We start from the raw sequence: 21,810 nt of genomic DNA, 5'->3' as shown, positions 1-21,810 counted from the left end.
CATATTTTTAAACAATATGTATAATCATATTCAGTAAATAATAATTGGATATATAAGACATGATGTTTAAAGAAAAATGTTTTCTATAGCATACAAGGAATTTCTAGTTCCATACATTGTAGAAGTGGGACTACAGTTTTGTACTGTTCTTACACCTAATTTAACACTCAACTGTTGATTGTTGAATATTGGACTAGATGGATATTTAGGTATTATGGCCATTTTTATGTTCCCATGCTACCTTGATCATGATTGTCCCAAAAGAAGCAGAAAGAAATCTAAGCAGAAGACTCACCTTGTGTTAAGCTTTATATGCAGCTGTGTTACTGCCACTCTTGGGTCCATCCCACCTACACAGCCTGGCTTCTCTACTTCGGCTTGATTCGGCAGAAAGCTCAGTGAGCAAATGACTCTTTTACTAATACTGAGCATGAGGTTCTAGCTGTGTTTTTGGCCTTCACAATTAACCGTAGTTTAACGAACAATTTCTTCTGGATTTTTTTATTCACATCTGATGCCTATAACTTTAGCTAAGTAGGAAACCTCAACATCGTTTTTGCTTTCTTCTCTTGTGAGGCTGAAATATGACCAGTAGCCGCTGTCCTATTGAAAGGATGAAAATTTACAAAGGGCAATAGAGATTTATCTTCTTTTGAATAAATAAAACATCGTTAAATAACAATTAGAGCCTGAGTTTGTGCATCCCAGGCTCATAATGCAAAAGTAATGTAGGAAATGCAAGTAAGTGTCACCTAAAAGTAATTCAGTCTATCGAAGGTCTGACTAACTGGGGAGAGAGGCACCTTTCCCTTACCGTTAGTAATAAACAGAAAAGATGTGTAATATCAGGTGGTGAAAGCTCCGTGATGTCAACTCTGGATGTAAGCTGAAAGTGCGGTAGAAGATCTGTTGAAGGCAATGTGAGTCACTGAAGCTCTTCTATGTGCTATAATTGTCTAATCATGAATAATTAGTACTTACTGAAGTATCCATGTTTTATATCATCAGTATAATTTTTAATGAACTTGGGTGTTTTCTCATCTGCTAATTTTTTTCTCTTTAACTTAACAGAGTCGCTTTAATTTGTTCCATAGGAATCTAGTGCAGAAGAAATAGAGAACAAAGCTTTAGAATCTATGAAATATGCCACATTTTTTATGTGTTAGGGAGAGGAAGTAGCTGTCACATTGCCTGTTGGAAGCTGGCTTGAGTATCTCTAGCCAAATGCTCTAATCACATTTGTCTGTGATTTGGTAGATCCATCATTGATATTTGTGCTGTCACGCAGCACTAGGTCCTCCATATGCAGTGAAGAAGCATCTTTTTGAAAAGCTAGCCACTGTCTAGAAGAATATATTGCTGTGCATTAATCACCGTTCCTGGCCAGCTTCTGTTTCTTAATGCTGTGGCATATAGGATGGCTAGTAAGGGAACATTCAGTCATCCTCATGGCTCAGTGCCATCCTGCATCTGTATTCTATTTCTTTCCTGGATTAAGTCTCGTATAGAGAAATCACAACAGAACAAGGATGATCAGTACAGCTGTATAAAAAAACTGATCTCACTGGCATGGGTAAGGTCTTGGATGTGGTCTTCTGGTTCTGATGCAGCCACGCACAATGGAGGAGGTAAGCTCTGTGTGATGGGTGAGGTCTTACAGTACTGTAGAACCCTACTGAAATCTGGTGCGTTGTGTTTTCCAAGATGCACAAAAAAAAAAAAGGATAGAATTCCATTTTAAACAGTGACCTCTGGGATATTGCAGATGTAACATGCTTCAGAGAAACCAAGTCAAATTGTTGGCACTACAAAGTGTGGCAGAAGTTCAGTACTTCTGGAAATATAATCCAGTGAGCTCTGAGGGGACTGGCAGAGCAAAAGCAGCCTTTAGTAAGGCTTAGGTGAGAGACTCAAGTGAAACTTGTAAACTTGGGAAGGACACCAATAAATCGCTCTTCATAGTAACCTCAAAACCATGTTTGGAGGTGGTGTTCTGTAAGGAGGTGTTTCAGTTTGACTCTGAGTGTGTTGGGGTGCTTTTGTTATCTTAATACAATTAATAACTTTAAATTAGTTTGCATACTGACTGCTCTGTGGGCCTTGAAGGCTGACATTCTTCTACCCATGTTGCCAGATATCCTCAGAGGTGGCCTTATTCTGAAGTCTTTCCTTTTCCTTTGACTGTAGTAGTTGTCTCACTCCTGGTCTGGTGGTTCATTTAAGAAGTCAAGCAGGTGCTGACAAGTTTCACTCTGTTGGGTCTGACGAACTTTATTCTTCAAATGTTGCATTTTGGTCAGATGTTGCTGCCTTTAATGGATTTGATGGTCTATGGGTGCACATGTGTACCTATGAATAAGGCAGAGGTTAATGTATTTGGGGGGGGGAATTAATATTATAAATTAGTGATAGTTGGAAAACTGGTGATGTGTTTAAGAAATAATTACATAACAGGGTAGAGGCAGCACTGGAATGTCAGGCTGAGATTTTTTCAAAATGGGCGTTTTTCAATTTGGTTCTAATACATGTATTTTGTCTGCCAAATTGGCAGAATGATTTTTCAGATGTGCTGCACTCTGCAGTGCTCTCATTACTTTCACCTGAGAGGAGCTGGCAGGTGCTAAGTGCTTCTTAGCACAACTCCCTTTATTACTGTGACTACTAAACAAGGGGTTTTGAGCCTGGATCTAACTCCCTTGCTTACCTTTTAAGCAGTGGTCCAATATCTAAACTAAACACTGAGCTTACGATTTTGAGGGAGTGCAAATGCAGAAACTGTCATTAAGATCAAAATCTCTTTATGTTTATGAAAGATTCTTCAATATTTAGTCTAGCTATCATTAGAGTGTGTGTTAGTACCAGTGGATTTCTAGTCCATGATGAGAAACTAATATTCATACTGTATGTATTTGGCATTTTGGTGCAGTCTTGAGAACTGCTCCTCATCTGAACTAAGCTGCTGATGTCCTCACACCCACTGTATGAGTTGCCTTAACTACTTCCGAGATCCCATACTTTCCAAAACTTCTACTGAGACAGTGGGTGAGAAACTGAAATTCAGAGTTCTGACAAAAGGGATGACAGATTAAAGCAGGAAATGTGTTTTGAATTCAAGTTTACAGTGGTTAGCAGCAATTTAGTTTGAGATTAGTAGGCTACAAGTCAGGCCTAACGTGGAGTTTGCCTGGATTTTTCAAAAAAAATCCGGTGTGGAAAGCAGTCTTTTGTGTAGATGTAAAACTGAGTGACTATCACCTTGTCAAACTTATCAGTAAGTAATCTTTTAATGATTTCCGCTCCATTTTCATATTAGTGGTTGAGAGATTGCTTGCTGCCTGCTTTTAACATGCACGGGAAGCATGTAATACTTGAAACTTAATCCAAAGTGCAAAGCAGCACGTTATTCCCAGGCACAACTGTTGTTTGAATGGAGGAGTGGGAAGTAAGCTGGCTAACAAGCGACTCTATCCCAACACCGTTATACGGAAGGCTGTAACTGCTACTGGATGATGGTAACAGCAGAGCTGTAGTCCTCCCTACTGCATCACAGGGATCTGTACTGAAGCTCTTAGAGCATGAAATGAAAGTGAGGTAATTGTTGTGAGACTGTTCCTACGTGCCTGCACAATAAGAGACTTAGGAAGTTTGCTTGTTTGAGGAAATGCTGGAAAACTCACACAGAAAAAGGAGTTTGTTGTTTGCCTTTTTGTGGAGTGTATTATTACTTATTTTTTCCAGTTGCCCAAAGTAAACTCATAGGACATAAAGGGTGTTAGAGACACACAAAGTTGTGAAACGAATTACTTTAATGGAGAAGAAATAGCCCCACATTTTTTTTGATGACTAAATGATTTTCAGATTCTTTCTAACAATTGTCAGAATGTAAAAGTCAATACTGTTTACTGATCTGATTAAAACACCTACTTGGAAGTAGTTCTTCTTTGTTAAATAGTTTTGCTGATCTAGGAAGGATGGCTTGAAAGAACAGATGTGTAAATTACGTGGAAAATAAATGCCTTTCCTCTGTACTTGAGAACAACATGACTTAAATCTTCCTTGCTTCTTGCCTCACAAGTGCTTGAAGTGAGTTTCAGAGATCATGTTTTACGTTTATTTATTTGTAATTTTCAAGGTGTTCTGGCATCTGCTGAGGGACTGCGCAGTCATATCTTCCCCTGGCATTGAGTGATCTTGGGCTGTACTTGCAACTCCCAGGATTGCTTACTGTTTCACCCAGTTTGTTACAAGTGGAGTGCATAGAAATTCACTGGCATTAGGACCAAATGCTGAAACTCTTTGTCCCAGAGGGTGCATCATCAGGCTGCAATGCTGCATTCTCCGAGTCTCCCTGAATCTCGCATTCCTTCCTACTGTCAGCATGGTGTGATGGCAAGTCCCCTAATGTCTGCTTGGGCCTTGGCCCTCTTGAGATATAGGAGGCTGATGTGAACCCTCATAGTCTGAGGGACACTAACAACCCGGGTGTTTCATTCTCAGGATGTATGCCCTGTTAAATATGAATTTGTTATAGCAAGGTGGATAATAGCAGCAATCCTGCTTCCTTTGCCTAGATAGGTGTAAAGCTAAAAGACTCATAAAAAGGTTTTTCAAGATGCTTAGAACTGTTGGGGTTTGCCTGCAAGCTTAGAGGACACGTTCTCCTTAAGGCTGTGGGGAGAACTTTGGCAGAGAAGTCCCTGTTTCCTGCTTCCCTGATGAGGAGCTAACTGCTGAGAGCTTGGGTTAGGGTGACTCTCTTTGCAGGCCCCAACGCTTGCACACTGTGAGACCTGCAGAGTGGAAGAGGATGAGCTCAAGTTGTCTGCAGGGCTACTTCCAGTTCAACAAAGGCAAAACGGGTCGAGCCACGCACTTAGATCTGGGTAGCTCAATTTCCCCGTGGTTTATAAGATGTAGCTTTAACTGTCTCTTTATTTACCCTTCATCTGGGGTTCACTGATGAAGGCACTGAAGGTTTTCATTGGGCACTGGTTTGCAGGCCCTTGTGTCAATGCAAATCACCCACAAGGCTTCTGGAAAAGGAAGCATCCAGATGTACACTGTTTGGATCAAAGCACAGTGCGCTCCTTTTTTTTTTAAAGCAGTGCTTTTTATTTTACGGTTTACCTTCCATGTAATTTAATTTTTTTTTCCTGTGGTCACTATTCAGATGGAGTATGTGGTTATAAATATGCATGCTTGTTATTGATCTAAATGTAATATATATAGGAAAATGCAATGTAAACCCATTTTGACATAACCATTGAGTAATTCTTTCAGCTTTTGTCTGATCAACCGGCGCACGGGCTGGTTGAGGTTATTATTTTGTATGACATATGAAGAACTATAATTTACTCTAATGATGGTATATTTTCATACTCTTAGTGAAAGGGGCATATGTATACATATGCATGCATAAAGCAGCAAGAAGGAAAACCCGTTTTCATGTAAAGCTGCGTGTGACACGTATAGATGGATCATTCTGAATAGATGTAGAAAATCTGTGTGAATAGATGTAGAAAATACTTGGAATTGCTGAATAAAATATTCCCAGATCCTTAGGTTCCTTTCACATAATTTTTAGTTCTTAAAATAATCCTGTGAAAGTGCTGCTTTTATCTTTCCACTGCAACGATGAACTTTTATGTTGGAAAGTGTTGAAAGTACTCAGATAGTAAAGCTTAGATTTTTGTTTTGTTTGGCAGTACACTTCTGTTTAGAATTCTTTTAATCTATCCATTCCCTGCTTTTATATTCATCTGATAGTTGAAGGTTCTGTGAAGGATGTTTCTTTGTATATGAACTTATTAAACCAATAATGCTCCAAAGTGTGAGTTTTACTTCCCTTTTTCCTTTTTTTATGCCCTGAGATAGACTCTTGTTTGAGTTGTTAAATTTCTATTTGCCTTTCTTGAGTTTTTTGGGGGGAGGGCAGAGAAAATAAGAAACAATTTATATGGTAGATCTAAAGTTTCATTAAAATTGCTTATGCCCTGTCCCAGGCATTTTAAGTGGGCCATCTGTCTAAACATCTCTCCATTTTTTTCTGATCATTTCCTCGACTTATTCATGAGCCATGGGAGGGCTCCTTTGTAGTCTCCATGTAGCTGGTTCAGTCTACCCCCACTGAATACATCTATGTGCTTGCATAACATATCTTTTCACAGTGCTGGAAATTCTCTGAACTTGGTTCAGATGAATGGCCCACTTTCTGAAGGTCTTTTTTTTTTCTCTCCCCCTGCAAAGATTTGTATGCAGAAACTGACCTTGGTGGCTACAGAATCCAGCACATTATTCTTGATCATTTTACAGGCCACCTGCTGTGAAAGTTATGATGAAGGATTTCTTAATGATTCTTTGACCATTAACATTGTTTTAAGTCAATATTTCACTTTTATTTAACTGCTGAATAGGTAATTGCGCAATTGAAAAACAGCTTTAGATAGAGTGGCATATAATGTGGTTTCCAAATGCTTGTAATCTTTCATAAGGGGAGAATTTGTTACCATAGTTTGGGATTTCTCTCTGTTCACGTAAAGTATTATGCAGCAAAAATACCAGGAGTAAAGAGAATTTGTAAGTTGTTTTCCCCCAGTGTTAAAACTCACATTTTGAATTGGAAGTAAGAAAAAAAAAAATCTATACTCAATTTCCTGACCCTTTAGGAGCTGGTGACATTTATCATAGCTCATTACATCATCAACAGTAATCGGGAGAGGGGAGTTTATTTGCCACAAACTGCAGAAAATTGTAGTTTTATCGAGTTCCTTCTATCTGATTGGTTGATGGCAATCAAAATGGACGGGCTGGGGCAGAGTTATTACTTGACTTGCTTCTGTGAATGTCTGTTTGCTTTCGTTATTTGTTTTTTGACTAGAATAGATAATGGTTTAACCAGTGTCTGTTTTCCACGAGCACAGTGAGTGTTGTCGATCTAAAATTTTTTAGCAGTTGTCCACGTTCCTCACTGAAAACTTCCAGAGAAAGCAGGAGCTGTAATTGCTGCCTTGTTATAAAGTATCCCCCCTCCCCCCACTCCCTGGCAGTTGGGGGTAGAGGGGACATAATACACTGTGCAAGGTATGAAATAAATTATTGGACCGTGTCAGCCTCTGTAGTTGAGCAAACAGTGACAGAGATTGAAGATAAATAAATGAGCGGGCAGACGCTGCTGGTTTTATTCTCACACGTTTTTGTAACTTCAGTGCTATAGAGTAAAGTCTTTATGACTTAGGGCCTGGCCATTGCTGTGCTCTTCCTATGTGCCCTTATTGCTTGTGGTATTTCCTTTTAGAGAGTGATTTGGAGTAGAGAGGTCCAGAACTGCCCCTGTCTGTATGGAGGGAGTATGCAATGCCCTTCTTCCACTCGCCTCTTGCTGCTGTGCCTGTGGTGCAGCCTTTGCTCTCTCCTCCTTCTGCCTAATGCCTCCTGGCAAGGGACAACAGTGCACAGCTCTCTGGTCCTGCTTCCCCTGGTGCTCATCTTGCTGCCAAATTTACTTATTTTCCTGCAGCTGGTCATTTTTATACATAAAGAAAGTTTGGGGGACTTTTTTTTTGGATGATACAACATTTACTAAAACTAGGAGAAGAAAGGGAGAGTGTTGAGTCCTATGAACGTGTGGATTCTGAATCTAGTGTTGGAGGGGAAGCAGCTGAAATTTTTTGTGTCTTTTATGATGGTAAAAATGACACTATTTTTTCTGTAAGTGGAATATGTCAGATTGCAGGCCAGTATGTAAAATTTTAAATGTTATACATTTTTGAAAAGAGCCAGAAGTTTGGCAAGTTTTCTATGAGCTACTGGAAAATATATTCAGGAGTTCCAGATGTCTTCTGTTTGGAGGACTTAGAAAAGTTTTCAGATAAGGAAGCAACCTTGGCCAAGAACAGAGATTATTTCCCATGCACTGGGGCTTCTCAGACATTTAAAAAAAAACACCCACAAAACAACAGCAAAACCCACCTCTTTCATAGCCTGATAGAAACTTGTGCAATTCTGAAGTAGTTCACAGACTTGTGCAGCTTCCTTTCCCTATCTTGAGCTTGGACTTTGATTCTTACTTTTGGACTTTGTGATCCATACTAATATAAAAAACCCCTTCTGAATCCGTTGAAATAAAGTCTAGTACTACAAGATAATTTATATAAAAGGAATTTGATTTAGCGAAGAAAAAGGATTCCCTTGAGCTAATGTAAGCATCTTGCTTAGCTGGTGTAACTGTAGGCTGCAGTTACAAAGCCACAAGTGTTTGATTAGCAAAGCTGAGAAACGTCCCAGTGCAGAAGGATCTAGCAATTCTAGGAGGGATGTACATCTTGCCATGTACTTGGTATTAGATGCAGCTCTCGACCGTGCCCTTCTGACCACTAGTGTTGCAGAGAGAGGAATTGCACATGCCTATGTGGCTGCTTCAAACCCAGGCAAATCTGTGATCATAGTCATGCCTTTCAAGAGGCGTGCATCCTGTTTGGAGATACACTTGACAAAGCTCAGCAAGACAGGACCAAATAAAAATAATCCCTGCTGGAGAACAAGACTGTCTTTCCTTTGATGGCCAGCAGCCAGCTTCATGAGGTCATTTCCAGCCAAATGCAATAAGAAGCAGGGGCTGTGCCAAAAAGGTCATAAGGTATCTTGTGCCACCAGTGAAGCGGGTCTACTGAGCAGTGTTTGAGATAAGGTCTTACATCTTGCACAAGAAACATGAAGTTTCTATAAAGCACTAAATGCTATTGGGTTGTTTTAGTGGAGTACCATGGTGGATCCAGCCAGGCCCTGCCAAAACCCCCTCTACATTCCTCCTTATTGGTGCTTGGATGCCAGGAAGTGCAATGAAAACATCTCTCAGCCTGCTGTCTGCTACCTGTGCAGGAAGTTCCTGTTCCTCTGCTTCAGGAACTCCCGTGTCTGTCACATTTCCTATCAGCCAGTCTAAACGTTTTGGTGACATACAGGAATTTGAAGACAAGGTGCTGAGCATTGCACCCAATGAGCCATAGATACTTGCTCAGATTTGTTGTTTTGACAATTGTTGCTGTATATGAAATGCAAAAGGTAATGTTTGGGCATCATTAGTATGGGAAGGGGTTATTTTCAGTATCTGTTTTAATGGCCTTTGCGAGTAGTGATAGAGGTGAGCTAAGGTGTTGGACAAAATCTGGTGTAGGCCTTACGCCTTATACAGAAGTAACTGATAAGTACGCCTGTCCTTGTTGAGCTAATATATTTATTGTTTCCATTCCCCTTTTCAGGCACGTTGCAAGGCATAATTTTGGAAACCTCTTGCCTGATTAGATACCTGAGCTTGTACTTGTTAGCATTTTGGGTATCTAAAAAGACAACTTTCTTCATGTAATTGTAGAAATCCTCAGGAAGTCAGTGTATTATTTTTTCCTCCTGTGGCCTCTGGAGGCCTCACAGGTGCTTCTCCCTGTTGATTCCCCAGGGAACCTGAGCACTCCCTTAGTGTCTATGTTTCAGTGGAGTTTAAATTCTACCTTTGTACCTTCTCTTGCCCATGCTTATATATGGCATCCCTTCCTCAGAAGAAGATGTGGCATACATTTGGACACCATTTGCTACAACCAAGTGGAAGAGACTTGTGAAGTTAGAATGAGGAAACTGAAATCAAATATCGATTTAAATAAAATAGCTGGAAATTACTTGTTTCACTCTGAACTTCTGAGAGTGGAGCCTGTCTCCATTTCTTTGCTGTCAGGTGTGCTTCTTTAAGCTGAAGTTGAAAAGATTCATGTTTCTTGTATTGCCTGATAGCTGGTGCAGCCTCAGAATGCGGCAGGAATAGGTATAATCCTGCATGTGGGCTGTGATGATACATCATTATTTTTTCAGTTTGCTTGAAGGGCTCTGTGGATGACTCTAAAATGTATATTAATTACCAAATTACTTGTATTACTTGTTTGGCTGAATTTTTTTTGTCTGTAATTGGCCTTTAATTAAGGCTTACTGCGAATGAGATGAAATAGTGATTATATTTTGCCCTTAAAAAGAATGCTCCAGCTATCACTGTTGCTATTCTCCTGCCAACCCACTTTCTCATCTGCTTTTCATCCTGTTTGAGCTAATTCTGCAGCAAGTGCCGGCTGTATTCAAGAGTCTCCTCTAACTTTATCAGCGTACCCAGTGTGTCAAGGCAAATCTAGAAAGAGAGCGGAGTGTATTTTCTCCTTATGTGCCATTTGACAGAAAAATGTATTTAGTTTTTTTTTTTCAAGTATGCTCTCCAACTGTGTCCACAGATTAATGATATTTTATATCCCTCATGACCATCCTATGAGGCAAGAGATTCTGGTTAAAATGGGAGAAGCATGAAATCTCTGTTAAAAATTCTTCTTCTGTCTGTTTCTTTTTTAGAATTCCTATTGCAAAATCAAAGAGAAGTAGCTGGGAGCTCTCTGTGCGTCTAGAAGATGGAATTTACCCAGTTGCAGTTTCAAAGGATGGCACATCATTTTCTGTAAGTTCTGCTCATTTTCTAAGAAATTCAGTATATTGAGTCAATGCATATTATTCTTGACACCTACCGCAGTTCTCTCTATCTGTTCAGTGACCAAATGTAGGTGGATGTTTGCTTTGTCTTTTGCAGGTACTGCTCTGAATTGCAATACAAGACTGTTGCCTAAATAGAGTACAAAGTTCTCTCTGCCCGTGCCTGTGGAACATTTTTTGTATCTATTTGTTTATTAAATTAGTTTCCTAATTAATAACCTTGTTTGGTGTCTTGTTTAGAAGTAAGATTTTACGCTCCATTGTAGATACATGAGAGCAAGAAAGCAAGTGCAATGGCAACAAAAACGACACAAACTGAAGTTAGTGATTAAAAAAATAAATCAAAGAACCAAGGAAGGAAGTTGAATGTGTAATCGTACTGGAATGGAATTGTTCAGCACCTCAGTGGTAAAACCATATGTGGTCATCGTAAAATGTCAGTGTTTCAAGATGTTTCTAGGCCACTTCAGCTACGTGTGTATAAACTATTGTTTTTATAGATATTCTAACACAGTTACATAAGCACTTCATGTTGTCAGCGTGTGAAAGGCAGACAGACAGTAAAAGAATGTTAATGCTGCATTCAGTAGGACAAAGCCAAGACACAAGTTACTTGAATTGTAGTATTGAGATCGTAGATGTGCAGAGGGAACTAATGTGATGGTAATTCCACAACCAGTTTTGGTTGGTTGGGTTTTTTAGTGTGTGTGTGTGGGGTTGCTTTTTGGGTTTTGTTTATTTCTTTGGTCTTGTTGTGTTTTGTTGGGTTTGGGATTATTTTTTTTTTTTAAATAGACAGCTGACTTGTATAGTATCTGTTGACTCTTAGGCAGAAGTCTTCAAAAGGGTCTAAAGAAGTCAGTTCTTCTTAGAGTCATTGAACAGAACCATGAGGAATCCCAGAAGTTGCCTAGCTTACAGCTGTTTACTCTTATGGAATCATATAATCATTTAAGGTGGAAAAGACGCTTAAGATCAAATCCAACTGTAAACACTAAACCGTGTCTCTAAGGACCGCATCTACAGGTCTTTTAAATATCGCCAGGGATGGTGTCTCAAACACTTCCCTGGGAAGCCTGTTCCAATGATTGACAAACCTTTTGGTGAAGAAATTTTTCCTTACGTCCCACCTCAGCCCTCAGATATTTCCTAATATATCCCCTCAGCCTACTTTTCCTTCTCCAGGCTAAACAACTCCAGTTCCCTCAGCTGCTTCTCAGGAGACTTGTGCTCTAGACCCTTCCTCAGCTTTCTTGCCCTTCTTTGGACATGCTCCAGCACCTTGATGTCCTTCTTGTGGTGAGGGGCCTAAAGCCATACAGCCTCAACAGTGCACTGTGCGGGGGACAGATCTTCATTGCAGAAACTTCTGCAAGATCTGCTCCATGACATTTTTTATAGTCATGATGTTCGCATCTATGTTGCAGTCAGAATAGTGAGATTTTTTTTTAAAAGGACATTGAAATTAATATTTCATATTAATATACGAAGACATTGTCTCAGTGTTTTGCTCTTGCTTTGCTAAAATTTACTGAAATCTCCATGTAAAAGAGATGATCTTTAGTTGAAACTGGTCATTATTTTCACTTACATGAAGTATGGTAATGAAAGCAGGTCTGGGGTTTTTTCCCAATCTTTTTGTTGGCCTAACTGGGGCAAGAAGATGCCTAACAAATATTCTTTTTAATACTAGCTTTACCTCTGTCACGCTGTAGTTTACGTGTACTCATGATGAATATGAGAGTATGGGGTGCTTTCTGTTCCCTGTGCAGTATAAAAGGGTATGGAGAGGATCAGTCATTGTGGTCAGGACCTTTAAAAATTTTCCCTTGTGAGTGTACTACTTTTGAGTGTGAAATAAAGTGAAGGTGGTTATATTAGTTGTGGTCTTTCTTTTAGAAAGAATTCTAGGAGGTCTTGAGCAACTGTTTGCTTGGTACCTAATGCATAGCATTGCTTTGTGGCTGGGACACTCAACCTGCTTGTGCAATGGTGCTTCAGGAGTGAAGGCCATGCCTGTGTGTGGTTTCTTTTACTGAATTAAATTTATAAAATGGCCCTAACAGGCATCCTGTGAACTTGGTTGCAACCCATTCTTCAAACAACAAAACATCTCTGCCAGATTTCAGCCCAATTTAGAGTTGGACTGGCACTGTTTTGGGTGGTGGAAGCCTTCCCAGGAGTAGTTGTCACCCAGCCTTTCCACCTTTCTGCTGCAACATCACTGTCTACCAGCGGTTAGCCTGGAACTGCCTGCTGCTGTGAAGAAGACACAGGGTGGCTGCTGGTGGCTGTGGGTGTTGCATTGGCCCTTTCTTTTGCAGAAATCTAATCCCCATAGCTGTACCTTCCCAAACTAGGAGTTTAATTATGTGGGTATATACATCTGTGTGCACGCATATGTGTTTTTTTGGAGTGGTTTACTTCGGTTTCATTTAGTCACCTAGGCTCTCACTTGTAATTGCTTAGTTAAATTCAATAAAGGTGTGTCTTTGTGCCAGGAAAAAGTTTACAGGCAGAGGAGGCCTAAGCATCCCTTGATGCTTTTGTCTCTGTCTATTGAGAAGGTGACTGAATGTACAACCTTGCGCGTGGGTCAGTCCTGGATTCTGCTTGTAAACTGCATCGTATATGTCTTCTGAGAAAGGGTGCTGAGCGTGCCATGCTGTTCCTGCTGCTGTGTCATTTTAGCACACTTCTGCCTATCTATGACTGCAGTCCAGACTTGGGTCTCAGTTTAAATGGGACTGCTAAAGATTTCTGGTGTCCTGCCACAGTTCTGAGTATAACAGCTGATGTGAGCCTGGTTTAGCCAGGCAACTCCTTCAGTTTTAGTCAAATGCTAACAGCAATGTGATTGAGTGGTTGGTCTGGTGAGAAGTAGTAGTTCAGCATAACCTTATTTTTGTTGCTTTTATTTTTTTGGTAAATTCCTTTATCTTTCCAAAAGTTGCTTGGGCTGCCTTTGCTGCTTTTTCTTTAGCAAGGAAAGTGCTGAGGGATTTAGCAGTGTGAATCCCATTGGGGTGGGGAGGGGAGCAATATTGCATCCCTGACATGCACTATGTTACCTCTAACAGCTGGGTAAGAAGAGGGGCTCAGTCTCCCCAGATTGAGCCAGAGGGATTGGTGACACAGGTTTTGTGTATGATTCTATCCTAACCAACCTTATCTATTTGGGGAGAGATAAATCCTTATTTATTTTTATGCAGAAAATTCATAGAATTGTAGAATCACAGACTGGTTTGTGTTGTAAGGGACCTCAAAGATCAGGGCAGGGACATCCTCCACTAGACCAGGTTTCCTAAAGCCCCATCCAACCTGGCCTTCAACACTTAATTCCCTAGCTGGTGAAATAAATCATGGTAGGTGGACTTCACTGTGACTGGAGATCTGTCTCATTTAAACCCGAAGGTATAGTTTATTAAAATTAACTTGCTTTCTAAAAAGCAGGTACCTGTTTTTGAATACCAGGGTTGTTTAGAGCTGCACTTATTTTTCATTGTTATGGGAAAAGTAGCAGAGGGCATGTTATTCTTTATTAGTAATTTTCTTATTGATGGGATTCTCATGTGATTGTGCTGCAGACAAGAGAATGTAGTAGATCCAACGCAATCTCAAAATAATCCAAATTATTATTCAAAGCTTTACAATGGAAAAAACAATTGCCTAAATCTTCAAAGGAGCAAAGTCAAAGACTAGGAAAGAGAAATCATGTGTCTGATCAGGAGGTATAATCCACCATCAAAAAAAAGATGGGGAAATTCAAAGCTGCCTTTATTGAAACTTTGTTGCCGGAAACACAAGCCTCACTTTTTGAACTTCTGCGTTTACTTTTTGCTATTAAATTGGTGTGACACGGGCTCCTGACTTTGTGGGTTGTGTCCCCTTGTGGCTTGTGACAAAGATAGCTGAATCTGTGGTGCAGTTAGATAGCCCAGTGGGAGGGCCACCTTCACATTCCCCTTCAGAAGTTTGCTCCCGCTGCAAACTGTGCGTTGCAGCAGCAGTGTTCGCATCCTGATTTACTTTGTTTACCACTGGGACTCTTCCAACAGTGACTCCTTTCTTTTTTCCTTAACTCTTCTCCTCTTGCCAGCCGAAACCTCACCACCTCACAGTGTGCAGTGCTTTGCTCTCTGCGCAGGGAGTGTGAGCAGCAGGCTTCTCCATGGATCCCGCTGTTTGCGAGCAGATCATTCGTCAGCATCTCGGTCTATGGGTCATCTGTGGCTTTCTTCCTTTATCATGAGAATCTTAATGAATCGTGCAGTGTTAACTGCTCTTTGCTGCTCTTTATTTCTCAGGATTTTGAGGTTTTTTTAACCATCTGTTTTTAACTGCTTTATTTGTAACAGAGGTCCTTGATGCAAGCTGGCTTTAGGCCACCTTGGAGTCCTTGCTTCTCCAAACTGAAGGACTTAAAAGATAAGTGGTCAAGTGTGAGCAATACTGCTTGCCTGAAGCAGTGCAGACAAAAATACTAGGTTTTGCGTTTCCAGTAGAGGTTAAAAACTTTTGTGAATCATAATTTGATTTTTTTTTCTTTCTTTTTTTCCCCCTTTTTTTGTTGTTCTTTCTTTTAAAGTAGAAGTAGCTCTGTTGCTGTTCTGGAGCCAGCAGTGTGTATGCTGATACTTAAGTTTGTATTAAATTAGTGTACTAGAATTTTCAGTACCAGACAGTTGTTTCTGGTGGTACCCTATCAACACAACAACAAACACTTTGGCAATTAAGAGATTTTAATGATCTGACTTGAGAATTAAAATTTAGCAACTTCAGTGAGATCTGCTTACTTGTATACCAAGAACTCGCCAACTCAAATTCATGTGAATGCCTTTTATCCTTTTCTTCTTTGTTCTTTGTCCTATATATGAAGTGCTAGAAGAATCTTTAAGCTAACTGCTTGTCATATATATCCATTTAGTTCTTTGGAAGACAGATGGTCAGATTCTGGGCTTTGATTAGTATTCTTATGCTTAAAAGTTTTTCCTCTCATCAATGGAGTTAAAGATCTTACAATCAAGATTACTGCTAAAATAGAATTTGAAGGAAGAATACCCTCCTTTATGTGACACTAATGTAAAACAGCAACAGGATGCCCAGAAGCATCCTGCCACCAAACTCTGGAATCTTTTGTTTACTTCAATTTCAGACAGGAATCTTTTTCATCTTGCCATTTTTGATTGCTAGCCTGGCTATGAAATGCATTTATTTTATAACTGATACAAAGACTTGATCCAGTTTTGCTGATGAAGATAGGAGCCTCTTGTTTCTTTACAAAGCTTGAGTGTTCTGCTGAGTACCAAAGGGTGGGAGAGACAAAAGCAAATAGGAACCTACACTAAATCACAGAATGGTTTGGGTCCTCAAAGTCCACCTAGCTCCAACCCTCCTCCCATGGGCAGGGACACCTTCCACTAGACCAGGCTGCCCAAAGCTTCATCCAACCTGGCCTTCAACACTACTTCTCTGGGCAGCCTGTGCCAGGGCCTCATCACCCTCACAGGGAAGAATTTCTTCTTACTAACGTCTAATCTAAATCCCCCCTTCTTCAGTTTAAGGCCATCACACCTTGTCCTATCACTCTATGCCCTTGTGAACAGCCCCTCTCCAGCTTTCCTGTAGGCCCTTTCAGGTACTGGGAGGCCGTTCTGACGTCTTCTGGAGCCTTCTCTTCTCCAGGCTGAACAAGCCCAGCTCTCTCAGCTTGTCTTCAGGGGAGCTGCTCCAGCCCTCTGATCATCTTTGTGCCCTTGCCATCTTGGTAGCTGTATGTTTTCCCTGCACTGTATTAAACTAACCCTTGAAAGCCAAATGTCATCTACCAAGGATGGTCTGGATCCATGTGATGCTGGCTTTGTTGCGTATTCTAGACTTCCATTCCTGGCTTCTCAGAGCCAGTGTGGAATCCCTTTGCCTATAGTGTGCTGGATGGGAGCTTCCCTCCCCAGCTGCCTTGTGAGCAGCTCCTTAGCCACTGGTGTGTGTACGACTTTGGTCACATGGACAGTCATGAACCAACCTTCTGCAATGTGGATGGATTTCATGTAGGTAATACACTTAAAATGTATAATAAAAATAATGTCAGTGGCCTAAGTGAGGGAGAACATAAATACATTGGACCAGTACACAATAATAAAGTTCAGTACATTCAGTATAATTTTAATTCAACAAAAGAATGAAAGTAACTATGTGACTGTAGTGCGATCATCTCACTGCTCAAAACCACCCTCCTTCCTTCCTTCAATACACTTCAGTTTTATTTTTCTTTTACGTATGTCACTTGGATTAGACAATTGAAAAACAGTTTGTGTTGGTATCTTTGTGGTGGAGGAGGTGGTAGAAAAGGAATTGGGTTGTCCTGATTTTTTTTTGTCTACATCTCTGCTTTCACAAAAGCAGCGGATGAATCTGAAGGCTCAAATGACGGATACCTGCAGTAAGTAGTTACACTTTGCAGCATACATGGATGCAAATACCGTTATGTTTCTTTTCATTTGAAGTTCATTGCTTTGTGTGTAGGTTGAGGACCTAATTTTAGTTCAACAAGGAATTTGCAGCTGTATTTTAGGCAATAAACTGCATCCCTGAAAGCCTTTGTGGCACAATCCGTTTTCTCATTCTTTGCGATCCTCTGGAATCCTCTGTCTTGAGAATATTGTATTGCTGATTTGTGTGATTTCTCTGGAAGTAATTGTTGTTACTCTCCTTTTTCATCTTTGAAAACAGCCTTTTCTGTTATGGTTCTTGCATCTCTGTAGTAGATGCATGCCTTCCCGGACCACTTATCCTCATCTTCTCATCTGTTCAGTTGACAAAGAATTTCCAGATGTTTTCAGTTATAAAGTAGCTTCTTATCATTGAAGTTGTGGTGAATGAAAGTTGTTTATTTTTTTTAAAAGGCGTAAGGTGAAATAGCTCACAAGTTACTTTGAGTAAATGGAAATTCGATATATTTCCACAGGGACCTGTGTAGGTCAAATGCTGAATAAGAAGAGTAGAGAAAGCTTAGTTACTTTTTTCAGATTGCTACCAGAATAGATTACCATTTTCACAAAACATTGGATCACTTCCTAATAAATTCAAATTAGGAAGTACAGACGCAAAATGTCTATGAAAAATTTAATTTTGTTCAGCCCACTGAGAAATTGATTAATCAATGTTTATAATATTTTTTTTTAGGAAGAAGTAGTGCTTATTCCCTATCTTTTTCATGAGAAGAATTTATTAGGTATCTGTGGAGGTGGAAAATTGGCCTGTGTACATTTTAATACTTGTGAGAGAAAACCTATGGTATAGAACACAAAGGAGAGCATCAAAATACAAATCTGAGGCATTAGTATCATTGTTATTTGAATGCACCCTGTATCACTGGCATGGAGTAGATAAGTAGTTATCTCTATGCTTTAATTTAGTTGGTGAATTCATGTATATCTATTATGATTAAGCTTTGACTTCAAATTAGAATGTAATAAACATCTAATTAGGAGAACTCTGCTGTATTAATTTGCTGGAAATTTTATGACTGAGGGGTAAGTTGATTTCAAAATTACTTCGGGAAAGATTTTCTTTGTTTTGTAAATTGTCTTCTGAGGAGGAAAAAAATGCTTAACAACAACTATCACCCCAGAACTAAAACAAATGCAGCTGAAATAAGCAAAGCATCAAGTGCAAAAAGGCACAGTATAATGTAAAATCAGAGCAGCAATACAGTAAGTTGCTTTAAGCAAATTTGGCAATTCAGTTCCTTAAACACAAATGGACCTGGATCATAATTGACTGCATAGTAAGTTCTGTCTTTCCAGCAGTCAATGTAGAACAATAATAATGCCCAGCCCTGTAAGTATGAAATTAATAATCTTGTTAAGAGAATCAATAAAATACCAGGATTATTAATAGTATTTTACATTTATGGTATGGTTTGGGCATGTAATATAGAACCAATTGGTCATGTGAAAGAAATCGGAGGGCTGTATTAACAGGGGTGAAAAGCAAGTACCTGTGGGAATTAAAGCAATGAGGTGTAGGCAGTAGGTATACAAATTAGTGCATCCTCCCAGGAGTGGTCAGTGAAGATGTTTCTAGTTTGTCTGGTTATAAATATATATTATTATTTATTGGAATGTTATATTATTGTATGTATGGAATAAAATACACTGTTATTCCAGTGTTCTTCCTTAGTTTGAAGGGAAAGTGCATGTATTAAAGGTACTGGTGAAGGAGGCAAATAGGTTAGAGGATTCTTAGACCTGTAAGCAGAAAACTTTTCCTGCCTTTTTCCAAGTGGTGTGCTACTCTGTAAGTAAAATACAGATTCTCTATTGCAGTATGTGTGCAGTTGTGCAAACAAAACTCTTCCTTATGAACTTACGTGGGCTGTATACCTATAGAACTGTTGCTCTAGAGGTTGTGTACTTATGTTTAGTCTCAATTCTGTTTGTAAGATGTAGGTGTTTTGTGTCATGGCATTTTAATGTGCATGCATAAGCTAGCCCTGTGCTGAGAGCAGAGCCCATGATTCCCACCCTTGCAAAGCACTACAGCTATCACAGAAGGGTCAGGGCTGGAAGGGACCTTTAGAGATCATCTAGTTCAACCCACCCGCCAAAGCAGGATCACCTAGAGCAGGCTGCACAGGATTGTGTCCAGATGGGTTTGAGTATCTCCAGAAAAGGAGACTCCACACCCTCTCCAGGCAGCCTGTGTCAGGGCTCTGTCACCCTCAAAGTAAAGAAGTTTTTCCTCATGTTGAGATGGAACTTCCTGTGTCCCAGTTTGTGCCTGTTACCCCTTGTCCTGTCACTGGGCACCACTGAAAAGAGTCCAGCCCTGTGGTCTGGACATCTACCCTTCAGATATTTATAAGCATTGATGAGATGACTCACTAGGCTGTAGTAGTGCTCCTACTAGTTGTCTGACTCGGTGGCTTTACAGACCCTGCATTATTCTCTGTACAGTGACAGATGTGCTGGAAGGGTAGGGGCTGTCCCATCGCTGATGGGGTGGGGACAGTTTCTCCTGAGAGACAAGCACTGTGCACTTGAACCCTTCAATCCGAGGAGAGTGATCCTTGTGTTCTGACTCTGTGGGCAAGTGCTTTAATTGCTACATTTCTGTGGCTGCTGACATTGTGTTTTTTAAATGAAAGTGGCCTTGGCCTCGGGATCTTGTTGTGAACTCGGTGTTTCTGGTGTGTGTTGCCACTCTGCTGCATCGAGTCTCTCAGAGAATTTAGATGTCAAGGCACGTTAGGTGAGGTGGAGGTAAAAATGCTTAGGGAAATGCTAAGTGTACCTGTATAATCTTTGTATGTGGATGCTTGTGTACTGAGCCAAAAGCGAAGCAGAGCAAATCTGGATTCTATCTGGATTGTGTGGGTTGGTTTCTTTTGAATACCAGACCAGTTTAGTGGTAGCTCTGTGTAAGGGACTGGTACAGTCGGTGTGTGTTTGCTTTGTAAGGAGAGGTTGTTGGTGTGTGTCCCAGGTTACTTTGTTCGAGAAGCACTTTGTAAGTGTATAGAGAAAATACCTACAAGACTGAGAACTGAAAATCATCTGAAAAGTAAGGAATTGCATAGTTTTAAATGTGCTCTCCCCTGTGTGTCAGGGCAGTGTAATAGCTTGGTTGGAGTAGTTTTTGAAGATTTGTAGTCCTGCTACACAGCTCACAGTAACATGAGCTGGCACTGCTGCATAGCCCACGAGAAATGTTTAAAAAGAAAATGCAATGAAAGGTCTGAAATGCTAAAATATAAAATATTTTAAAAGCAAGCATGGTCAGTTTGGATTTTGATTTTCCTTGTGTTAGAATCAGACTATGTTTTAAAGCATATTGCTTAGAAGGTGGAGAAGGAGCTAGGGGTTTTACAATAATTAAATTGCAATTACTTAATGAAGAGTTTTACCCACACAGGTGGCTTCATGGGATGAAGTTCTGTGGTGTGAAAATGGTCACTTCTAACATGGATCATGATCCAGTGATACCAGGAATTCCAGTGTACAGTAAACTTGAAATATAAGTAAAGTCTGTAATGATACGGAGCCGTAGCATACCATTTTATTTCTTCAAAAAGCTGTGTTTCTGACATAACAGCATTTAATGTGTCCTGCCACCCTTCCAGTCCTTCTCTGGTCTTTTGGTGTGAGGCTGAAAAGTCCTTGGGGCATGGGTGTTACCTTCAGTCCATTTGTGTGCCATGCACACTTCAGATCCAGCACCACAATATTCCTATCGTTAGCTTTTATTTTCCAAAACCCGTGCTTGCACGAGCATCGGTTGGATGCTTTCCTTTACCATTGATTTTGTGACCAACGAAACTGGAAAGAAAAAGCCAACCAACTTCTCCCAGCCTTGAAAACCCCCCTCCAACTTCCCAACCCCCTCCCATCCCCAAATTTGTAGAATGAACAGATTAAAAAATGTTGTGAGCTCCTCCTGCTGGACCTGCAGTGGCAATAGTTACATTTGAAAGCATGCTAATGTAACGTTAAGAGCCTGGCTTATTACCACAAAAGCCATAGTTAACTCTGGAGCTCCTGGATGGCGTTTCATCTTTAATTCCGCTCTCTGAGCAGATCTCAGCACATTTACTATTCAGTATGACACTCGACTTTGGGATCTCTTGATGCTTTAGCATAGGGGGGAAGTATAAGGTCGTTGCTGCTTTGAGTTGCTTTCTTAGCTCTACATTTCTTTGCTGCTTTTTTCCCCCCCTCTTTAATTTAATTTTTAAGTAAGCCAGACTATTAACATTACTTTAATGTAGCTTTTATGGCTTATGAAAAATAAAGCTGCTGTAGTGGATAGATGTGTGTCAGCTGTGACTAAATGTTTTGATGTAGTCTTCTCAAAAGATAGACTAGAAGAGCTTTCCTTTGAAATATGTGAAGCAGTTTTAGACACAGCTTCTCAGATGGATCTAATTAGTCTTTCATACGGACTGGATGTCCGTTTGTTGCAGCTGAATTCTCATTTCGCTCACCCATAACTAGAAACACCTCGCTTCAAACGTGTTTCTTCAAAGAAAGAAGGGTTTAGGGTTCCATGTTTTACTGCTTTTTGATGTTGGTTTCCCTTTAACTGAGAAGACCTTATGTTTATACAACTGTTATTATTAAGAAAACATAGCTTTGTTCGTGAGAGTTCATTGGGTATCAGTGTTGGCTATTGGTAGAAGTCGGAGATCTGTGGAATAGATCTATACGAGACCAGTGGGACAGATGTACGTCTGGCTATTAAGCTCGTCGTAAGGAAGATTTGAATGCAAGCAGGATGTTCTAATAAAACCAG

At 40.1% G+C, this 21,810-nt stretch overlaps 1 protein-coding gene across 3 annotated transcripts in view; it reads left to right on the top strand.

The window, feature by feature from the left end:
- The window catches only part of PCCA (propionyl-CoA carboxylase subunit alpha), a 294,840-nt gene that overhangs the window by 168,402 nt on the left and 104,628 nt on the right, over positions 1-21,810 (top strand). For 2 of the 3 annotated variants that reach the window (XM_084279588.1, XM_084279587.1), the window contains exon 19: positions 10,381-10,483. In XM_084279588.1, coding sequence (XP_084135714.1) covers positions 10,381-10,483 — 103 coding nt within the window. Of the gene's footprint in view, positions 1-10,380; positions 10,484-10,612; positions 10,731-21,810 lie in introns of those variants that run through there. The other variant, XM_084279589.1, reaches the window with a different exon arrangement.

Source organism: Gallinula chloropus (assembly GCF_964237585.1).
Source record: "Gallinula chloropus genome assembly, chromosome: 1".
Lineage (NCBI taxonomy): Eukaryota > Metazoa > Chordata > Aves > Gruiformes > Rallidae > Gallinula > Gallinula chloropus.
This window is presented reverse-complemented; position numbering and strand designations above follow the sequence as displayed.